The 21,533-nt window shown below is 48.1% G+C and overlaps 1 protein-coding gene across 4 annotated transcripts in view; it reads right to left on the bottom strand.

Moving 5' to 3' along the window:
• AP3D1 (adaptor related protein complex 3 delta 1 subunit) overlaps window positions 1-19,854 on the bottom strand; it is a 29,093-nt gene extending 9,239 nt beyond the window's left edge. Inside the window, exons 1-19 of one of the 4 annotated variants that reach the window (XM_021378397.1) lie at window positions 19,531-19,854; window positions 11,390-11,485; window positions 10,629-10,709; window positions 9,876-9,956; window positions 8,565-8,672; window positions 8,085-8,214; window positions 7,453-7,592; window positions 7,105-7,178; window positions 6,581-6,630; window positions 5,618-5,667; window positions 5,170-5,218; window positions 4,201-4,346; window positions 3,624-3,772; window positions 3,303-3,533; window positions 2,294-2,525; window positions 1,707-1,852; window positions 1,430-1,571; window positions 1,092-1,163; window positions 99-174 (exon numbers count right to left, since the gene is read on the bottom strand). In XM_021378397.1, the coding sequence (XP_021234072.1) occupies window positions 99-174; window positions 1,092-1,163; window positions 1,430-1,571; window positions 1,707-1,852; window positions 2,294-2,525; window positions 3,303-3,533; window positions 3,624-3,772; window positions 4,201-4,346; window positions 5,170-5,218; window positions 5,618-5,667; window positions 6,581-6,630; window positions 7,105-7,178; window positions 7,453-7,592; window positions 8,085-8,214; window positions 8,565-8,672; window positions 9,876-9,956; window positions 10,629-10,709; window positions 11,390-11,485; window positions 19,531-19,626 (2,149 nt within the window). In that variant the 5' untranslated portion in view covers window positions 19,627-19,854. Of the gene's footprint in view, window positions 1-98; window positions 175-1,091; window positions 1,164-1,429; window positions 1,572-1,706; window positions 1,853-2,293; window positions 2,526-3,302; window positions 3,534-3,623; window positions 3,773-4,200; window positions 4,347-5,169; window positions 5,219-5,617; window positions 5,668-6,580; window positions 6,631-7,104; window positions 7,179-7,452; window positions 7,593-8,084; window positions 8,215-8,564; window positions 8,673-9,875; window positions 9,957-10,628; window positions 10,710-11,389; window positions 11,486-19,530 lie in introns of those variants that run through there. The other 3 variants (XM_021378396.1, XM_021378395.1, XM_021378398.1) reach the window with 3 other exon arrangements.

The raw sequence follows: 21,533 nt of genomic DNA, 5'->3' as shown, positions 1-21,533 counted from the left end.
TAATGAATGGATGCTCCTCAGACTTAAAAATTAATAATTTGATGTTATTACTTTTGCTTAGATTTCTGCTCTTCATTTTAAACATCAGCTGCGCTTACCTGGAACTTTCAAGGGGACAGAAAGGTCGATCTGGACCACAGGGATGTGTTCCACACCTGGAGTGTCTTGGTAACGCTGAGAAAATGAAAATGTATGCTCTGAGCACTGCCAGATCCATATAAATAGACATTTCAAAACAGCAGGCAGTTTAATCCCTTAAGTGAACATTTTAAAGGATAGGAATGGAATAGCTGAGTGCTAAATCCTATCTGGTAGCTGGGTGTATTATAGAAGATCCTGCCTCGAGCTACAGTGCTTTAACCCTGCTGCTGCCATGGAAAAGGCTTGCTGCAACTCACAGACTTTTGGTCTGCGCTTCATTGGTAACAATTCAGCACTTCACATGAAATTTTGAGGTGTGAGGGCAGTCCTTAGTGCACTGAAAGAATAAAACAGGACCTGTCCCTGGAGGGGATGGCAAGAAGAGCCCATTATGACCTGATCCACGACCATGCAGTGTGTTTTAAGAGGACCATGTTTTAGCATGAAGGACAACTGTTGACCTTAAAGTGTTAGTTCACTCTCTCCAGTGCTCTTAATGAAGTGCCTTCCAATGTGAAGCCCGCTCACCCAGAGTGGGACAAACTCCTGCAGAGGATTCTGTGACATAAGGAAGAAAAGTGTCTTTGCAGCTTTTAGGGAGTCACTGCTAAAACCCGAACACTGAGCTTTCCATGGCAAGTTAAACAAGACTGCTCTCTGCAAGAAGGTTCTCTGCAATGGAAGCTGTGACAATTAGCACTATTTTTAAACTGGAGGTCCACTGGAAATCCACAGAGCTGGCTGTTCTTGTGATGCTTAGTCATTTGCAAGCTTTTCCAACAGAAACAAGGCTTACAAAAATAGCTGCAGGTTGTCACTCCAGGCACCACACTTAGGTGATTGTACCCGCAGTGAGAATAATCAGAAGTGCCCCAGAGGGAAGCTGCAGCACCAGCATTCAGAGAGACTTGTGTGAGAGGCCAACAAGAGATTGAATCAGACTCACTCACCTTCTGTGGGGAAGGAGAGCTTTTAATATAAAAGGGGTTGTTTGCCTGTTCTTGTTTCCGGGCTTCTCGACGCTAGAAGGGAAAGAGAACCTGTGGTTAGAATGTTTGCTTACAAGCAAGCAGACATAAAAGGCATCAGAATGCAAAATGTGGTCTCGCATAATATTTGGAACATTGCCTACTTGCAACAATTCTACAGCACAGTAGCTTATGACAAAACTGTTTTAAGAGACTTACTAGGATATAACTTTAAGTACTGTTATTACTGTACCACTGTATTACTCTGACAACATTACCACTCAGTTAGGCACAAAACAGCATTTTCACAATTCACTCACTCTGGCCAGTTCTTCTTCATCCATTTCTGGATGTCTGGGCTTGGAATGCCTTTGCTCCTCATCATGAAAAATTGTTTTGGGCTTTTCATCTTCAGACTCGCTGTCTGACGGAGGTTCGTTGATCCAGGCATCCAGGTCCAAGCTGTCAAGAGTTGTGGTAAACACAAATAGCTTGGCTCAGTACCCCTGAGTACTTCAGGGTTTCTAGCCATATCCCAGCTTTACTTTAAGGCTTAAGCAGTTTAAGTGAGGCTTTGCAGGAGAGAAGGAACCTTACCCCTCTGGAACTGGGACTTTCTTCTGTGCCTTAGGAGCCACGGGGTTCAGCTCACCAGCAAACAGGGCTATTACTTCCTCAGCTACGGGCACTTCTTTCACTTGCAGCTTCTGAATATATTTTATTAGTTGCAAGATACAAGAAGCCTAAGAACAAACAAAAGTAATGTCAGAACTGATATTGAAACAAGGAACCAGAAAACCCCACCCAAAGTCCAATGAAAGTCAGCTGAAGATAACAGCACTGACAGCTGCAATAAGGGAACTAAGGAGGCACCATCCCACCTCTCCCAGCTGTGTCTATTTACTGCCTTAAACAGACAACCCAAAACACAGGCCTTCACCCCCTGTGCTTTCCAGCCAGTAACAGTTTCTAATGCAGGCAGCAGCGAGGCATCTTGGAACTCAACCACTCTGGGATATCACTAGGAATCTGTGCATATGGGTGCACTTTTTGGTTCACTGAGCACAAAATAAATAACAGTTAAAGTCACTGCAGCCACTTTGCAGCATTCTGAGTTGCCACCTTGGAAGACAGACCCTACGACACGCTCGAGGCCCCTGGATGGCCTCATCTTGTTCTCTTACCCTCTCCTGAACTTCCAGATCCGCGCTCTGCACGAACTGGGGCAAGCGTTCAATCATCAGCTGCGTGATTTCCTGAGCTGCTTCCTTCTCCCCAGACTGCTCCTTCTGCTGCAGGATGGATGCATAGAGCTTCACCATGTTCTGCACATAAACTGCCTGGATGTGGCCTGGTAGAGTAGTAACTTTGGGCCTCAGCATTGCTTCTAATGTTTGATTTGCTTCTTCCAGGTGCCTAAGAAGACAGAATTGACATAAGGCAGCAATGGAGAAACTTCAGCACTTCAGCCAGCCTTCAGAATTTTTCAAAGACCTCAGCTGCAGCACAAAGCAATGCAGAAAGACAAGCTGGACTACAAACACCATCATTTGCTGTCCGCATCTTTTCCTCCTCCCAAGTGGCAGCAGTAACATGACATGCAAGAATTTACAACTTTATTCTTTCAAAGAAGCAGGGAGACACCTCAGCTTCCACCTTTACAAGGGCAGTATTTTCTCCATTAACTAATTACTGCACTTTTAAGTGCCAGTTGCACAGGCAACATGGAACTAGCAGCCCAGCTATCTTCCTGCTGTTCTGCACTTCACTGCTCACATTGGTGAGGTTCTATTTCTTATCTGTTACCGAAGAAAAATAACTAGTAGGCAATGCCTACTGCACAGAACACAGTTCAGAGCACCAGTGTTTGTGGTTTTAATAAATGTAATAGGGTTAGACTTAACGATTCAAGAGCTCCTTCACTGTCTTAAGACTGCTCATATCCACAACCACTCCTGAACATGCAGAAATTGCAGAAGAAAAAAGATCAGATGTTCAAGGTGAAGCATCTGTCCTGACTACAAACAACTGAGGACTGCTACAGTATGAAGGAGGGGGAAAGAAGCAGCCCTCTTGTTAGCAATACTGTGCGTATTTTGAGAGAAGAATAGCTTAGAAATCACTTTTCAGTGGCCTGAATCTGTGTCTGAAAGAAGTGGCTGGCAGCGTGACAGGCTTTGTGCTCACACTTACTCAGAGAACTCCCCACATATCCAAGCAGCAGCATACAGCACCTCGCAGATCCCGTTTCTCTGGGTGTTGCTGGCGATGAGATGAGCGTTGTCCAGAAGCATGGCCATCTGAGAAACTGCAAACTTACGAATAGCTTTAACTCTGATAGCTACATCTAACATCTGGGCTGCTATAAGATGCCCATGCCGCGTGCCTTCCAATCGAGTCAGTTCCACCAAGATGCTTATGTACCTGCAAAAAGTGAAAGGGACACAATTTTACCATCAGACAGCTCTGCATTCCGTTGCCAATGGCTTCAGAGAGGACACAAAAAGCACTGACCACTCAAAGTTGGTGATGTATTGGTAATTGGACTGACTACAGATATCTATGATTTTAGTCAGCAGCTCATCCCGATATGTCGTCCCTTCTGCTTTATCCACGTGGATCATCAGTTTCTTCACTATCTCCATCAAGTTCTTCTTTGATACCTGTTGAAGGAGATGCTACTCAAGTGCTGAATCAAAACTAAGGTATTTCCTGTAACGACAAGTGCTTCTAATTCTATTAAGGCAGATGCTAGCTCTTCAATGGACCTGAGTATTTGTGTTACAAAGAAATCAGATCCGCCTGCTTGGCCCCCATTTTGCAGGCTCTTGGATGAAAGGCACTTTACTGCACAAACTGTAACCACAGCCCTTCCATCAGATCTCACTTCAAGGTTGCTCCTGCAGTTGGAAGAATTTAAATCCCCCTCTATTGCAAATAAAAGATCTAGTACAGCTTTAATGATAAGGCAGTTATTACCAAAAAACCACTGGGGAGGGTGGGATGAGAAAGTTGCATGTTTTTTTTTAACCATTCGCCTCCTAATTAAAGGGTCATGGGGGCTGGAAGGGAAATACCTGCAGAAACATACCATGCCATACAGGAGGTCCAGAGCTCTGAGTCGGATAGACTCATCCTTGTCATCCAGACACTGGAGGATGAGGTCCTTGTGGGACTGCACTGACTTCGGATGAGTTTTCAGGATTTTGGACATAGCTAGCAATCCCAGGTACTTCACTGTGAAAGACAAAATAAAACTTCTTTCCAAATATAGAAATACTGGTTCCTGTTGCCCGTGAAGTTTTGACATCAACTGCTTCTACTTACACCAACCTTCAGGCATTCAAAATAAGTGTCTGTGACCAGGATGAACACTTTTGAAAACCACCACGTCACAGATCACCTTGTTGAATTTCACAGTCCCATGCATGGGGCTGTAGTTGCGTGGATTGATCACTGCCTTCTCGCACTTCGAGTTATACCACTGATTTCAAAACATGCATTTCTCAAACAGAACCTATGGGTTTTGACAACTGGCATCCTAGGGTGAGGACAGCGTAAAGAGCATTAAGAAGATTGGTGTATTAAGAGGGAGATCCATTCTCCATGGGAAAAAGTCAGAAAAAAGAAATCAATTAAAAGCCTTGGCACAAAGGAAAAAAAGGATTTTCCAACATTCTTTGTTGTCACTAAAAAAAAATAGTAAGTGTTCTTACATTTTACTAATAAGCTTCCACTACAGAATAGCCCTCACTACTTTCCCAAGCAGGGGGATTATTAAAAGGGAAAACACAGCATGGAAAGAGTAGTGTTTTAGATTTGCTAGACCACAGGCAGCAGTAATAACTCATCTCATTTCTTTTAAAAAATGCTTATTACAAGCAGAGGTCGCTATCTAAAATTATTTCCACATTACAGACCCCACAATTGTTTACAACATAACAGCACTGTAACACAAAACAAGATGTTTGGAGAAACAGCTCACTGCACTAAGACTGCTGCAATTTCTCCCCAGTGACTGCTTGCTCAGAGCTGCCATGAAGACAAGCAACATACTTACAGTTCTGGTCAGAGTCCTCAATCAATATTCTTAACTTCTGTACACAAAGCTGGAAGAAAAAAAAAACAAAGACCAAGCCTTAGAGGTCTAAATTAAAACAACTCTTTATGAAGTTGTTTTACACACAGGGAAGCATTCTGAGGAAGACCTGCAGCCTCTAGTAGTCTTGTTGCATGAACTGATTGCAAAACAAAAGAAACATGTCGTGATGTATCGATAGTAGTAGCTGAACGAGAGTGAGAAAACCTTTAGAAGAGAAGAACTTGCTTTCTAAACCAAAGGAAACAACAGAACTCATACATAGGAAGTGCTTCAGTCTGTAGGACTCCACTTAAGCAGGAGCTGTTTGCTGCTTTAACAGAGGAACACAAGCCCATTTCCCCACAGCATTTGGGATTACACAGCAGAGCAGAACACAGAAGCCCAGCAGAACACTGTGATGCCATACCTGGATGCTGGCACTATGATTGGGCATCCCCGAGGACAGCGAGATCAGAACTGAAACACACAAGCACAGGCTCCAGTTACTGCTGAAATTACAGATGTATAGAAATACTGCTGTATTCTGAATGGGTAGAAGACCACGGAGGCCAACAGGCAGCTCAGCCCACAGGGAAAGCTGCGTGTGCGTTTGTTGCTTGCCTGGTGGGGCTTTGGGGCAGCCTGGGGGAGAGGAGGCCCTTTCACACACTGCAGTTTCATAAAACTTTAGGAAAGCAATAAATTGCAGAGCAGGACTGAAACGTAAAGGCATGAACTGTAGGGAAAGCCAGGTCAGAGCTGCTTTACATTACACTGTGCTCTCATTAAGGTCGATTTTATCGATATCCTGCTGCAGTCACAACTGTAAATACGTCACCAGCTACCACACAGATGAATTTCAGCAAGCATTTCCCTAACGTAATGAGATGTAGCAACAGATCCTGGAGTTTGATGCAATTCAATTGGAGTTTTCATCAAGCCAACAAGAAACTTGAGGCAAAAATCAGCTCCTACTGTTGGCTACGTTGGATGTTTGTAAAGCTCCAGCAGCACACAACCCACAGCAGAAAAGGTGGCCCTATCTCAAATGAGCAAACACTGAGGAACTTTCCATGAAGTACAGATGGAATTTGTCATTTTATGGCTGCTGGTACAATTCACAGTTCTGAAAGCATTTGGAGCTTAAGTATAACTAATTACTCATTGTGAGCTGCTGCTTTATTTTAGCCTTTAGCAACTACAGGATAGCTGGAATAACTCAGCCTCATCTGCTGACAACCAAGGACTTCAGTTACAGCCCTACACTGGAACAAAACATGGAAAGTTTGCCAAGCAATTTAATTCAGTTATAAAATAGCATTTTTAAATAGCATTAACTAATGACAAAGTTCATTGCGTTCTTTTCTAGGTTATGAATTTCAGTTCTCACCTGCTATGACTGTGTTCACACATTCGTATAAGAGAGACATGGCTGAGGTGCTGAAACAGAAACCAAGCACTTTAAATAGGGAATAAAACCACCACATTTTTAAGAGTTGTCAGCGGTATCTTGGAGCTAGTTAACACCTTTAATTACACAGGAAATTAACTGCCAGGAAGCAACTTCTCAAAGTCTCAGTACTGGTTACAGAGCATTGAACCAATCTTGTCCAAAGATCAAAACAAACCCCCTTCTCCCCAAGGTCAGAAACTCAAGAATGGCAGATGGAGAGATGAATGAAGAATGGCAAAGCATGCATGCTCTGGAGAAATTCACACTCTGGCAGTCAGACACCCAACTACTTATATTATGGCATTTTCTCTCACTCAGGTTTGTAAGAAATAGTCTGACATCACTATCTTTTAATACCTAAGGCCAACACATCCAGCCTCAGGAAGAAAACCTAGTGACTGACCCACCCAACAGGCACCTCACCAATCCTGAGTGAACAAAGCAGTATTTGCCACACGTACCTGTGTATGAGGTTGGTCAGAGGCTCAATCAGTTTCTTCCCCAGTCTGGGTTCTAGCGGAGTAAGAGCACCAAACTATTAAAAAAAGTGCAGACAAGAGACTGAATCAACAGCTGTTTTCAAGCAGTACAAAACCACTATTTAAACTGCAGTTCACTGAGTTTAACCAACTCATCCTAAAATATTTTTCTCACTTTGGTTACGTTGACAAATACAGAAGAGATTCCTGGTTTCATTTTTATTCAGATTTAACAGTAACCATACATATTCCAAGCAAGTAATCTGTTTTCACACTCAACATAATTTAACGAGGACCCCAATCCTCTAAGCACAGGTGGAGAATACTTGCCAGTTTGATAATTTTAATGAGAACCCAATTATTGGTTGACGAGGTCATCAACTTGAAAAACAGTGGAGCAAGGGAAAGGTAGTTTTTGGGATTGCGTCGAGCCAGCTCACAAATAACATTTACTGCAGCAGACTGCACACCTGGGAAACAGAAGCAAGAGAAGAAACATCATTAATGCTTTAAGTGTAATTGAAGCTTCTGTTGCAGAATGCCCAGAACAAAGGCAGCTCAAGATTCAGAGCTGGGTGTTGCAAGAGGAATGGCTCAGCCTCATTACCAAAGGTGAGGCAGTAAAATAAACAAATGTAAAGCAAGCTGAGGAAGGATGTTTAATTTTGGCTGCTTTCTGATACTGCTAGCAAGCTAAAGATATCATCTGGTTTGGGTCCAGCACCAGAAGGAATAGGACACTGCCATTCTCCTTCCCTCCTTACTGTGTATAGCTCATTTGAGGGACACAGATAACACCAAGAAAATCATTAAAAAGCCCTATCATCTAATCCAGGAATTTCAAAACACTTGCTTCTTTAAAAGGCTTGATTTAGGTATTTTTCACACACTCTTCTTTCCACAATCGTGAAAAGCATTTACACTTAGATGTTTTGGAACAGAAGTTACTAAAATCCACTCACCAGGATCTGGGTCTTCAAGTTTCTCTTTAAGGCGAGGAAATGCAGGACGGAGGGACTCTGGGTATTTCAAAAACACTTTGTACATGATTAACACTGCCTTCTTCCTGATATAAGGCTTCGTGTGAGACATCTGTTAACGAAACAGTTGGGGTGAGGCTCTTACAGATCTCCATCTCCAAGATTCTCCTCAAGGTCCCTGGGTCCTTATCCATCTCTCTCAAAACTGTCTGATAGGAGACCCTGCTACTCTGGTGTTCCAGAGCTCAGCATGGAGGGGAGAGCTGGCACCTATCACCTCCACTAAAAGAAACAACCAAGGGAAACCTCCAGAACTAACTCGAGTCTGTAAAGGCTCCCCCCAAAGGGCTCACAAGGAAAAAGGATCACCCTACACAAGTAACAGTTCTAAATCACACAGATTTGAACAATTTAATGTTCTTTAACTACAGGAAGGAAGTTATTTCACTCTTATCAACTCACCAAGGTCATGATGTCATTTGCCAAGTCCCTGGCAAGATCTGGAGTAACAAAACAGGACAAGCCAGTCAGTGCAACTCCTGTATCATATTGGTTAGGGCTACTCAGATCCTAAAAAAGGAAAAACAGGCTCAAAAATTTAAGATCACAAAGGATGTGGAGAAAGTATTTCTTCAAACCAATTGTATTCATTTAGATTGGAATCAGAGCTTCTACTTCTATTCCGTGGAAATGTTTTATATTAAGAGGAATGTCCTCCAACACCTGCTAAAACACAGCTACCATGGCACTGAATAATGGGCATAAGGAATCGTAATTAATTAACAGGTGGATGACTGCATCATAAAAGCAATTAGAGACATCATACCTCAGTGGTATTTCAGAAAGGGCAAATAATTTTTAAAAACCTCTGACATGATCACAAATATGTTTAAAATCCTAAAAAACAAAAAAGGAATTAAGTTCTAACCCTGCTAAGTCAAAGCCAAATCGTCAGCAGCCTCACTGGGCACACGTGCTCCTGATGAGCAGCGCCCTAACTACATTAGAGAAATGAGATGACTTCCCTTCCACGCTGCTGGCAGCACCATGGCTTTCAGCCCATAAAGACAGAACACCAGCGAGGGTGTAGAATACGTTTTACTTGTCAAGATTATTTGTACTTGTTTGTAGATGATATCAAGTACTTCTAAGATTCAGACTGGTGTATTAAATAACAGCCTGAGTGCGCTCAAATATTGGTTATAAAGCTGGATCTCATGGAAGACAGAGCATTACAGGATGAATCCATAGTAATTGGGAAACAAAGATACGAAGGGAACAGCACAGTTTGCTCTTGAACTATGTGAATTAACAGTCTGGAGTCACAGGTACAAGGAGAGCTAAGCACAGCCAGGCCCTCAGGGTTCTGTGCCAGGTGCACCTCGTTTTGGTACCTTTGGCAGGTGGGAGAAAGTTAGATTCTACTTTGAGAAGTAATCTGTTTGTCCTTAAAGAGCAAGAGAACTTTCCAACTCATGCTGGCTATTATGTATTTGAGTCTTTAGGAAAGATACTGGGTGAATTCCCACTGGTTTTATTTTCTTCAGGCAAATAAACAGAGTTGGCATGAAGCAGCACCAGGGACTCCAACAGAGAACTCCTAAGACTGCATCAGTCCTTCAGATTGTGTAATGAAAGTAGACTGTGAACCACGAAAACAGAGTTCTACTTCAACATACCTTCTCTTCAAATAAATAAAACATTGTGTATCTTTGAAAATACAAATAGGGAGACAGTGCAAGAAGGAAGCAGGAATTGAAATCAAGAATTTACCTTTCGGATTTGATTGGTAGTCAACATAATGACATCAGTCCCTTCGTGAAAGCACTGAGAGGCAGCTAGGTACCCAATTCTCTGTGAGAAGGCAAGGAGAAAAAAGGCATTTCATCAAGTTTAGAGATGTTTAGATAAAGAACAACCCGTTGTTTAAAACAGGCACAGGGTCTGCATAGCAGAAGAGGTGTGACAGTTTTTCTGTTGTTCCCCGACACAAACTTTTTAACAGTGACATCTTCAGTTGTAACACATTGGTTTTAGGATCCAGCAGCTTCACCTCCCATCCTTGATTAGGACATGCAGGCTCAATGGCCAAGGAGATGTAGAAATGAAGTAGGACTATCATTAGGAGAAATGGGGAATATTTATGATGTCTGTGCTGCACTGAAGGCACCACTCCCCCATTCCTGGCTTCTGGGTGCGGAAGCCCAAGCTGGGAACTGAACCAAACCTTTCAGGAACAGTTACAAAGCCATTACACAATGAAATACATCACTGGGAATCTCAGGTGGCCTTCATAAAACAACAGCTCCACAGCCTGGCTTTCCCACAAGAAGCTCTGACAGCTGTTGTCTAAAACCTGCTAGAAAAGCCCACAGTGGCAGGGCAAGTACTGCCCACGTGCTACAGAAAGTCTACTTGCTTTCCATATTGAAGCAATCAATCCAAATGATGACACAGCAATGCATCCATTAAATACAGTAATGAAACAGCTCGGCCTGCACAGTTGTAATTATACAGAAAACTCACTTTGAATGTAAACTTCGATGCGCTCATGACTTCAATAATGTTGAAAGCAGCCCAGCTGATATCGTAGCCCAGCATCTGTAACTGTGAACAGAGAAGCCAAGTTCTGCAACTAGAGACTCGGAAAAACAGGTCAGGAGAGCTCAGAAAGGTGAAACAAGGGTCCAAAAATAACAACATAAGACACCTCTGTCTCATGGCTGAGCCCTATGTTACGTTCTGTGCAATGAATGAGTTAAAGGTGCCCAGAAGTTCCACCAGAAACAAGCTGTAGAAATGATCTGCAGTAGCTCCAGGTACTATACATGCAGTTAGACAAGCATCACTGTGGGCAGTTTCTTTCTGTATTAGTTTTTTTTAAACAGAACCACAAAAAAAAAATCACTCTTTTAACAGTTCCCCTTCTCCACAAAGGACTGTACAAAGAGAAACAAACACCAGTTTCAAGTGCTCATGCAACTATGTGTTCTTACTTTATCCAGATAAAAACTTTTTTACTGGATTAGTTTTCAACAGATCAGCTTGCTGACCCAGCTCAGTGAGATGAAGTTGCACAAGCACCAGTGCCAGCACAAGAAAGGGAAGGGAACACACACAGGCACTGATGTCAAAGACGTGGGTGGGAGCACTTCCACCTGCAGCCTGTGCTTCTAGGACCTAGCTGCCATGAAAGCACAGCCCAAGAGGAGCACAAGGCCAGCTGCCAGTCAGCAAAGATGAGAAGTCACAGATGTGATGACACCGTGTCTCAGCGAGGCACTTACATATGTGAGCTTGCAGACGGCATTTGCTTTCACTGCAATGTTATCCTGCTTCAGCTCCTGCTTGATCTCGTCGATGCACTGGGAGATGTACTTTGCCTGAGGGAAACAAAGAAGTTCTGCTCATTTAACAGCGACTTTCCCTTCTGCAGGTTTCCAGCCCTTAGTGGGGAGGCAGCAGCAGAGATCTGCAGGACCCAAACCTCTCTCTCACACACCATCTTTAGGTAAGGACTTAACTCCAAAGGAACCTTCCATTAAGGAGCAGCATTGTGATTTACCACAAAACAAAGCGCACCGAGATGTTTCTTCAGTGCATTTCCCTCCTGCTCCCTCCCCACCGTGAATAACCGTGACAAGGACTCGACAGCCCACGCATTTCAGGTGAGGTGACATTACCCTTCCTCTGTGCACGCTGTACACACCACCTGCCCCAGACTCAGCCCAGAGATGCCCACTGCATCCTGGCGTGGGGATCAGCTGAGTGCTGCTGCCACCTCGATATTTGCCTGATTTTGCCAGTCCAACACAGCCGAGTGTCACAACATTGACATTTCAGTGTCTGGCCTTTCACTCCTTTCCAAACAACCACATCTGTGCTTGTAGGAGGGATGTGGCAAAAGCATCACCTAAAATTATCAGTGCAGATTTTACTTTGTTAGCAGGTTTAGCTTAGAGTCTTTCTGGTCACAATTAGTTATGATTGAGGCACCGAAGGCATCTGCTACAGAAATCATACAAACATAAAAGCAAGGACTCAGTGTCTCCTTAGAAAACCACACACGCACCACTGCACTTGTCATTGAAGAGAAATACATCAAGCAGCAGAGGAAGCAGGGCAGGTGCAGGCAGCAAAGCACAGCTCTGCCCTGAGAGCAGTACCTGCCACCAAAGGGATTTCTCAGCACAGAAGTCTGCTTTCAATTGACATGATCCATTACACTAAATGTTGTGCATTATCCCAACTGCTCTTCGGCCTCCTACCAGTCCTACCTTCAAGCTGTGGCATCCAGCTGCTAGAAGCAAAGAGTGTTATTGTTCCTAAATAGTGCATGGCAGCACAGTGCAGTCATACAGGGTCTGAGGTGCACAGAGATGCTGCAGGTGATCCCAACACTGTGACTTCAATGGCCAACAGGAGCAGCACTGCCTCCAAGCACTGAGCCACACAGCAGCTTCATGGGTGACATCTCCCACGAAACATATGTTTGGGATTCTGAATGCTTGGCCTGGGAGAGGTTCAGGCCCAGGCAGCTCCCATGGGAAACTTGAAGTCACATTTAAAGAGAAAAACATCTGGCAGGAGGAATTGCACACTCGATCCGAGATGCTGAAACAGTGACAAAGGCAGCGTGCAACCAATCTACAAATGCATTGTACCCAGCCCTGAATGTTTTATGCACACAAAGAGCATGCCAGCAGGGTGTCACCCAACCCTCCATCCCTGTATTGCATTGCCACAGCCCGGGCAGTGCTCTGTGCCGGGTGCTACAGAGCAGGTTCTTGATCCTTATGCACACGGACAGAAAGTGTTCCTGTCATTTCTCATAGCTCTCACCCCCCCCCAGTTCTTTAAACATTACTCTCAGTTTCCTAAGAACCTCCCAGACAAACCACTGCACAACCAGAAGGCTGGAAAAATAGCACAGATATTAAATAATGTGTACACCAGGAGAGCCACATCGAGACTGCTGAGCCACATCCAGCGGCCTCTGTAGCCTACAGGCAAACCTTGTCTACAAATGAGACTGATTTAATGAGCAAATTCCTTAAAAGAGGGTGAAAAAAGTGCACTGTAGACCTCCGAAACAGACCTGAAACTGAAATAAGGCATTCTGAAGAGCAGAAAGAAGTCCTTCCCCAATAGCAGGGCACCGAATCCCGCAGGACAAGGAAAGGGAAGCCCTATAAATAGAAAGCTTTAAAGGATCAGCGGGTATTAACTTCTTGTTAATCTCCCTAGAGTAGCGCTGCCATTCACGAGCAATATGAAGGAAACGCATCAACTTCACCTCCCCCAAAATCCAGCTGCCCAGATTCACAACTGCAGCTGATGGCAAACGGAGCCCGCGCGCACAGAGCCACCCAGCGACGGGGGAGAACAGCTCCACGCAATGAGAAAGCATTTGTGCACCTGCAGGTATTGCAATCACACAGCAAGGCCCAAATATCTGGGGGGGGTGGGGGAAGATCTGAAAAGTGAAAAGGACCAAAAGCTGGTTATTTTTCCCAGCACTGATTCACTGATAGTTTTCACATAAATGATTTTAATATGGCAGCTTCCTTAGCGTGGTATGAATAAATGCTTCCCAGGGTGGCACTGGTTCAGTTTTTCCTTATACACTTTCCAGAGCAAATAAAGAAACGAAGGGAACGCAGAAGGCAAATACTCAAATACTTGGGTCTGTGCTCAACCAGCTCACGATGTAGAATCAATGCATCTCCCCACTACCAGCTCCTGACTACACCCATCCCTTCATCCCAGGCCTTCCTGGGATGCAGCCCAACTGCTCGCAGCCCATGGAGGAGCACTTTGCAGCCCTGGTATTTAGAGGCTGCCCAAAAGGCTCCAAGGGAGTGGTTCTTAGCACTGCCACCGTGCTAAGAGTCAGCAGAGCCACCCAGTGACAGCAGCCTGAAGCTGAATGGCACACAGCAATGGGGGAAGAGAGTCAGACTCCATCTCCCGAGCTCCCTTCCAACCCCTGTGAACACGTAGCTACGAGCCAAGAAAAGCCACAGATGTGAGCTGCTGACACCCAGAGGAGCCCACGGAGTTCCTCAACAGCCCCCAGCCCCATCAATCAGCACCAAAACCAGTGTGAGGAGCAACACTGAGAGCAAAGGTATCAAGCACCAAAGATGAGACCTCCAAAATGCAGGAGGAAAGGAAGGACAAGGTGGTGAGGGCAGGCAGCCAAGTGCTGCTGGTTTATGGGATTTCTCAGTTCTCGAGGTACGTTTCTTGAATTAACTTTGAAGAGCGTTAAAACTTTGTTCCCAGCTGCAGCCAAGACAAAACTTGGCCTCTCCTGGTGATTTCAGAGCAGTTCACACGGTGGTAAGGTTTTTTTTTTTCCTAGCAAAGTAAGAACAAAGTTGAAAAATCACTTATTTAGTGGAACAATTGCATTCCTAGAGAACATGACAGCGCGCTGCCCTTCAGCAGCACCCAAAGCCTGGCAGCACCAGTGGGCAAACAGCTGCTGCTGCAGCAACTCCACACCAAGCTCTGCTGGGAAAGATGCACAATCCCAAAGGTCTTAAATAAGATGGGCTCTTATCCGAGCCATGCATTCATGTTCTGAAGGGAAGACAAAACAATCCCATGTCCTCAGCCCAGGAAAGCAAACACAGCTGGATCTGAGTCCCAGGCAGCAGCCTCAGATCCGTCACTGACTGCAGCAGCCAAGAGCTTCCTGACAGATCAGACCACATGGAGTCAAACATCAGCAGCCCCTATCAGTTCTGTACTTTCAGGGTTCAATATAGGGTTTTAAGATGAGGATGATTAACAGCTAATCCCAGAGGGAGCGAGTTACGGTCTGTAATGAATGCACGGTTGCCACTGTAGAGCAGACAAAGTTTGGAATAAGAAAAAAAATGTAAGAGAACAAAAGGAAGAAGCACAGGACACGACATTTGGTTTGAGCACAGCAGTATTTCATGGCTTTTTGTGCCACCGAGAGACAGGCCTGACATTCAAAACCCCATGAAGTCATGCTGGGCGCAGCGCATGAGATCTCAGCTGAGGCACCGACTTCCAGGAAAGCTGCAGCAAATTTGGCCTAAACTGATTTAGAAATCGATAAAAAGCACTGAAACTTTTTATTTTTAAATTAAGCGAGTAGTGCATAGCGCTCTATTTCAGTCTCTTAATAGAAATGCCTCTGGTCTGATCACGGTTTTATTAATTACACAGCAATTAAACAGCCCTGAGGGGTTTACACTAAGACATACGTGAGCAGATAAGTTTTAAGATCACAGAGATGCCACAGATACAAGTGCTTAGCCCTGAGAACACAGCATGCACTCCACCTTTATTTATACATCACCGTGCAAAGAGCTGCATTGTGCCTTCACAGCACATTTTCCTGTTGTTAGTTCTGGCCATCCCTCTCCGTAGAATTTCAGGCTGTGATGAAGGTAAGATTCATGATGGACTCAGGACTAAAGAGCACTTCTAAATGAAAAACCCAAAGGTATTCTGTACAACAAGAACATCCCCCAAACTCACATAGCAGAAGTTTTTTGGTAACTTCTGCTATGTCCTCCAACGCAGCCGCTGTCTGTAAGAGGATCCATGTTCTGTGTTCAGCACCAGGACAGACACAGGCACACCAAACCAAACCAGAGAGAGGAAACGCAGTCATCTTCAATGCCATTCCTCTCCCCTATGCCCTGCTCTGCTGGCACCCAGCTGCCAGCCCTTTTCTATGCACTGTCCTCACGTCTGGCTTTGTCTTTTCCCAGCCACTCACACGGTGGAAGAATGAACAATACAACTCCACAGCCACTCCAAAGCGGGCAGAATAATGGGTTCCCTTCAGAGATGCCGCCACACATACGACAAGTGGGGAGTGATGGAGCACCAGCGACCGAGAGCGCCGTCTGCCATGGATGAGCTGCACGCTGCCCAGCACTCGAGCGGGTTTTTCAGCACCGGACACCAACGTGCTCTTAGCATTCCTCAAAATCCCCGTTGTGTTCCAGCCCTGCTCCTCTGCTGTTAGGTATTACCGCTGCAAAAGCGGCCAGGAGCCGCGCTGTCAGAAAGCCACAGCATTAGCTGCTGCTCAGCCTCGCTGCTGCCAGCTGTGAACAGAAAACTGTAGTGATTTTTAGAAGATTCCTCACAACTCCTATCCCCAAAACACACCAGAGAAGTGCCGGGACCTGCACAGCCAAGGCCAGCAGCCCCATGCTTAGCAGGACAGGCTTTGCAGCAACACGAGTGCCCTGTGCTCAGGCAGCAGCTGCTGAGAAGTGAGGGCTCCACCAGCCTGCAGCACCAAGCACCTCCGAGCTGCTAAGTACATACCTGGCAGCACAGCGCCCAGAGCACTCAGCACACCCCTCAGTTAGCATTAGATCGGCCTTAGCTTCTAGTTCTTTTCAGCCAGAAGCACTGATTGCCCCTTTCTCCTTTTCCTGAGAGGTCACCTACCAAGGGACCTCTTAAATACCAGCTGCAGTGAGATGTGCAGCTCTGAACACTTTTTTTTCCCCCTTCTTCTGTGTCCTCTGGTGAACAACCAGCTCCTATAGCGTGAGGGCTATGGTCTGCATGGGACAAAGCACCACTCGCTGAACGCCTGTTTGCCATTTCTGTGAAGGAACCTCTCACCACAGCATCTGACAGGACTTTCCTTGGTGGAAACAATACATTTCTGAACTGCAAATACAAAACACTGTGCAAGAGGCAAATAGCATCCTTGGAGAGAACGCCCCAAACAGAAAGCACTCCCCAGTTTGGAATATCAAGGACCAAAATCTATGATACCTGGACCATCCTGCAGCACCATCCCCCCACTGCTGAGCAGCACAGCCACGAGGAGCAGGCACTGGTGGGAGAAGCTGCTCCGCAGGAGACAAAGCCACACCAGAACCGATAAAGCCTTGCTGCTTCCACAGCCAAAAGGATTCACTTTCCAAATGAAAAGGAGAGACAGAGGAAGGCCCGGGGAGAACAGAGCAGGGTAGCTTGCAGATTTGGCTTTCCCTCAAATTTTCCAGCTAGCAGCAGGAAACACAGTGGGAGTTAAAGCATCTGTACATGGTGCTGAGAAGTAAAAAGGATGCATTAAACCAGGAGGTCCATGCAGCGATGCTATGCCATCCCCTCCATGCTGGTGTTTGCTGCACAGGAGGACGGTCAGCTCCACAGCTCCCTGAGATGGGAACACCAGGGCTGAGCAGTGGCTGCATGAACTGGGGGCATCCCACCCCCACAGAACACCAGCACTCCTGTTCCAGTGTTCTGAATGCTAAATAAATGGGTCAGCTTTGGATACAGCTCAGAAACGAAAATTTGAATGGTATCTGACAAGTAATTAAGCACTCTGCAGCAAAGACCCAAGCTGAAGCACCCATCATCCTCAATTCCTCTGCAGAACTCAGGAAAACACTCCCAGTATTGCCAAAGAGCTGGTGGTGCTCCTTCAGCCCCACAGCTGGGCTTGGGGTGCACCCCTAACCCCCAGCACTGAGGGAACACATGAGCTCCAAGCTGGAATGCAGCAAACCTGCTGGGAAGTTCCACTGCATGTGCAGACCCCACATGCAACCCTGGGTGACAGCCACTCCACAGGTCAGCACAACGCCAAAGCTTGCTGTGGTACCTGCAGGGGGACAGGAAGCTGTCATGTTTAAAAACAAAAAGCATCACTAAAGCAGAATTAAAAGCAATAACTTTGGTTGGTGCCTTTGGTTCTTCCAGTGTCATTTTTATTTTACTACTGACCCTCTTGTTGGGAGACTTTTCTTTCACTGAGTACTCTGGTTGAGCTGAGATCCAACAGCTAAGAGTCTTGCCACCAATGTGTCCTGTTTACTCTTCTGGATGGGATGAAGCATGCCTCAAACTCAGATCCTTATCTCGTGACACACACAAGTCAGCTGAACAACTCCATTCAATATTTGAGCAACACTTACTAGACAGTGAACAACAGAAGCATTGTAGGAAGACTCCTGGCAGCTACTTCCTCAAAAAAAGCCACTCTGATCTCGTAGCATCACCTGAGGATTAGAAGATGCTCACGGCTGCTCCCTGGGAAGCACCAAACCAAAGCCCAGCATCTCGGTAACAAGACAGCTCAGCCAGCAGAGCTGCAGGAAGAACAGCCCTGTGCTGCCAGAGTCAATTCAGTGCTGCTGAAGCAAAAATCTCTGAAGGATTCCAAAACACGCTGTATTACAGAAGGTGTGTTTCATCACATAAAAACCAACTGTCCAGCTTTCAAATGGAGGAGGCAGCACTGTATGAACTGCACCACGTTGCCACCCAAACCTGTCACTGACATCGGTCTCTTGCTTACAGAGGGGATGACACGTTGGCTTTGAGCTCAGTGTGAGGCAGCAGGGGCCCGTCAGCCCATTTACCTGTGCCAGCTTCAAGTATAACAGCACAACCTGCTTCCAGCCCCCCCCCGGCTCACCACAGTTTGCAGGGAAGCACGCACTCCTTAGCAGCCAGAGGGGTGAGTTCTGCAGGTATCACCGCTACCAAACGCCTCATCCTGCTCACAGTGATCTGCTTAAAAGCCATTGCAAAGATCAAGTGGTTTCGGAAGTGGTATTCACACTTTGGTTCAGAGGCAACAAGATGCTGCAACACTTAAGTGCGTGACTATTTACCTGAAGATTAACATAATTGGGAAGTAACAGACAGCAAGGCTAGCACTTCACCTATGACGCTTCAAAGTCAATGTAGAAAGTCTCATAAAACATGCTCCTAATGAGCAATTATCTAACCTATACTAATTTGCTGAGCACACATCTCTAACAGAACAGAGAATAACAGCCAACGTGCCCGTTTGCTTTCTACCTTGAAATGAGAAAGCCACATTTTTGTTATGAGGAGCGTAGGATGCTCAGAGGGACACAGCCCCTCTGCTATGGGAAAAAGCAGCCTTCCAGTATCAGCGGGAGCTCAGTAACAGGAGAAGAGTCTTTTTACATGGGCAGAGAGTGTGAGGACAAGGAGGAATGACTTTAAACGAAGAGAGAGGAGATTTAAGTCAAATGTGAGAGGGAAATCCTTCACTCAGAGGGCAGTGAGGCCCCGGCACTGCCCAGAGCTCCGAGTGCCCCACGCCTGCAGGTTTCTCATCCCTGGATGGGCCCTGGGCAGCCCGAGTTATGGAGAACAGCCAGGCGGGCTGTGAGGGCCCCCCCAGCCCGAAGCGTTCCGTGCAGGTGAGTGACATCAGCGCTGAGCTGGGGCCGAGCGCGGCCTTCCCGCACGGCACGGCAGAGCCCAGCAGCTGCCTCACTGCGCGCCCCGCGTAACCGCCGCCACGCTGAACGGGAAAACGGAACCGAACGCGACCGCCCCTTCTCCTCCTCCTCCTCCGCCCGCCGCTCCCCTCGGCCCGCACCACCCGCTCCCCGCTGCCTCCATCCCCCACACGGCGGCCGCTCACCTCGTCCTCCTTGTGGTTGCGGATCCCGCGCACCAGGTCCTGGAGGTTCTTATCGAACATGCGGTCGATGCTGCCCTTCACCATCTTCAGCGCCATGGCGGCGGCGGGGCCGGGCCGAGGGCCTGCGCCGGGCGCGGAGAGGCCGGGCCCAGCCGGGTGAGCCGCCGCGGCTCCTGCTACCGCTACAGCCGGGGAAGAGCAGCTGGCCGGGCCGCTCACATCCCGGGTAGGAGGTGGAGGGCGGGGGGGGGCGCGGCGCGGGGCGGTGGACAGCCCCGGTTCCGGCAGCAGGCTGCGCTCGGCCTCCGGGTGCTGACAAAATGGCGGCCGGTCAGCTGAGGGCTCGGCCACGCCCCGCGGGTGGCCACGCCCCTTCCGGTCACCGGACGGCCCATCCAGCGCTAGGCCACGCCCACACGCCTTCCCGCGCGCCCTCCAGTGACCGCCGTCTCGCCGCTTTCCGCTGGCCACGCCCACCTCGTAGCCCCGCCCACCGGCAGTCCCACGTGGCAGCGCCCCGCCGCGGCGCCCTATGTCCCCCCCCCCCAGGCCTCGGCCCACGCGTGGCATCGCGCACCTCCTGCCGGGCGGCAGCCGCAGCTCCGCACGACGCCCTCTGAACGAAGGACCCCCCCCCACCGGCATGTCCCCTCTTTCGGTTCAAAGCCGCTCCCCCTCGTCCCACCCCCCGGGGCCGCCCCCACTGCCGCCATCTCGGCCCCGCTCCCCCCGCGGCCGCCCCCGAGATGGCGGCGTTAACCCTTCGCGTCCCCGCGTAACCCCTCCGAAATAATTAGCGGAACCTCTTCGGGCCCATTCAACCGTACGAACAGAGAAGCGTTTATTTTATCGCTGTACCCGTCCCGTCTCCTCCAGCGCTAGCCGGCACTGGTGGCCCAGTGTCCCCAGTAGCGCTGCTTCACTGGGGCGGAGGGACCTCTGCTGGTGTGGGGCTCAAATATTCCCTTCTTGTGGTTCTACAGCACCTGACCCATAGAACCTGACCCACAGCACTTGCACTGTTCATGCAACACGTCCCCAGTGTATCCCTTGTGCAACACCTCCCCAGTACACGGCTCGTGTGTTTCTTGTGCAACGCGTCCCCAGTGCATTCCTCATGCAACGTGTCCCGGGTGCGTTCCTTCTGCAGCACGTCCCTGGTGTGCTGCCCGCGCAGTGTGCCTGCAGCCCGCTCAGCCCACACGAGGACTTTGGCTGCTGACTAATTAAGCAGCGCCCTAACGACCCAATGAGAGCTGATGTGCCGCACGGAGATCCTGCCACGTCGGTTTCTTGTAGGTGCCACCTCTGCTCTGCCCCTGTGTGCCACCGCAGCCTCACAGTGTCACACGGTGCCAGCACTGCGCTGTCACACAGGTTCTGCCGTGGTCCTGCAGTGTCACCCCTATGCCACCACGGCCCCGCAGTGCCGCCCTGTGCCAGCCCGGCGCTGTCACCTGCGTGCTGCTCTGGCCCCAAAGTGTCACCTCTATGCCACCGCAGCTCTGCAGTGCCACGCTGCTCTGTCACCCACATGCCACCATAGATCAGCAGCATCACGCTGTGCCAGCCTCATGCTGTCCCCCGTGTGCCACCACGGCCCCTCAGTGTCACCCCGTGCCAGTACCGCACTGTCACCTGCGATCTTCTCTGGTCTTTCAGCGTCACCCGTGTGCCACCGTGGATCAGCAGTGTCACCCTGTGCCAGCCTTGCCCTGTCACCCACGTGCCACCACGGCTCTGCAATGTCACCCCGTACCACCACGGCCCCGCCGTGCCACCCCGTGCCCCACCACAGATCGCACCGTCAACCTCAGCGCCCCGCAGCCCGGCAGCGCCACGCGGTGCCCAGCGCTGCGCCTCCACTCGGCGCTCCCGCACCGCTCCCGCAACGCCAGCACGGCCACGCGGTGTCACCCCGCGCCGGCTCCGCTCCGCCACCTGCGCGCGGCTCCGCTCCCGCAATGTCACCCCCCGCTCCCTCCCTCCCCCCAGCGCGCGCG

Source organism: Numida meleagris, chromosome 27 (assembly GCF_002078875.1).
Source record: "Numida meleagris isolate 19003 breed g44 Domestic line chromosome 27, NumMel1.0, whole genome shotgun sequence".
Classification (NCBI taxonomy): domain Eukaryota; kingdom Metazoa; phylum Chordata; class Aves; order Galliformes; family Numididae; genus Numida; species Numida meleagris.
The sequence above is the reverse complement of the archived record's forward strand: the minus strand, read 5'-3'. Positions and strand labels throughout refer to the sequence as shown.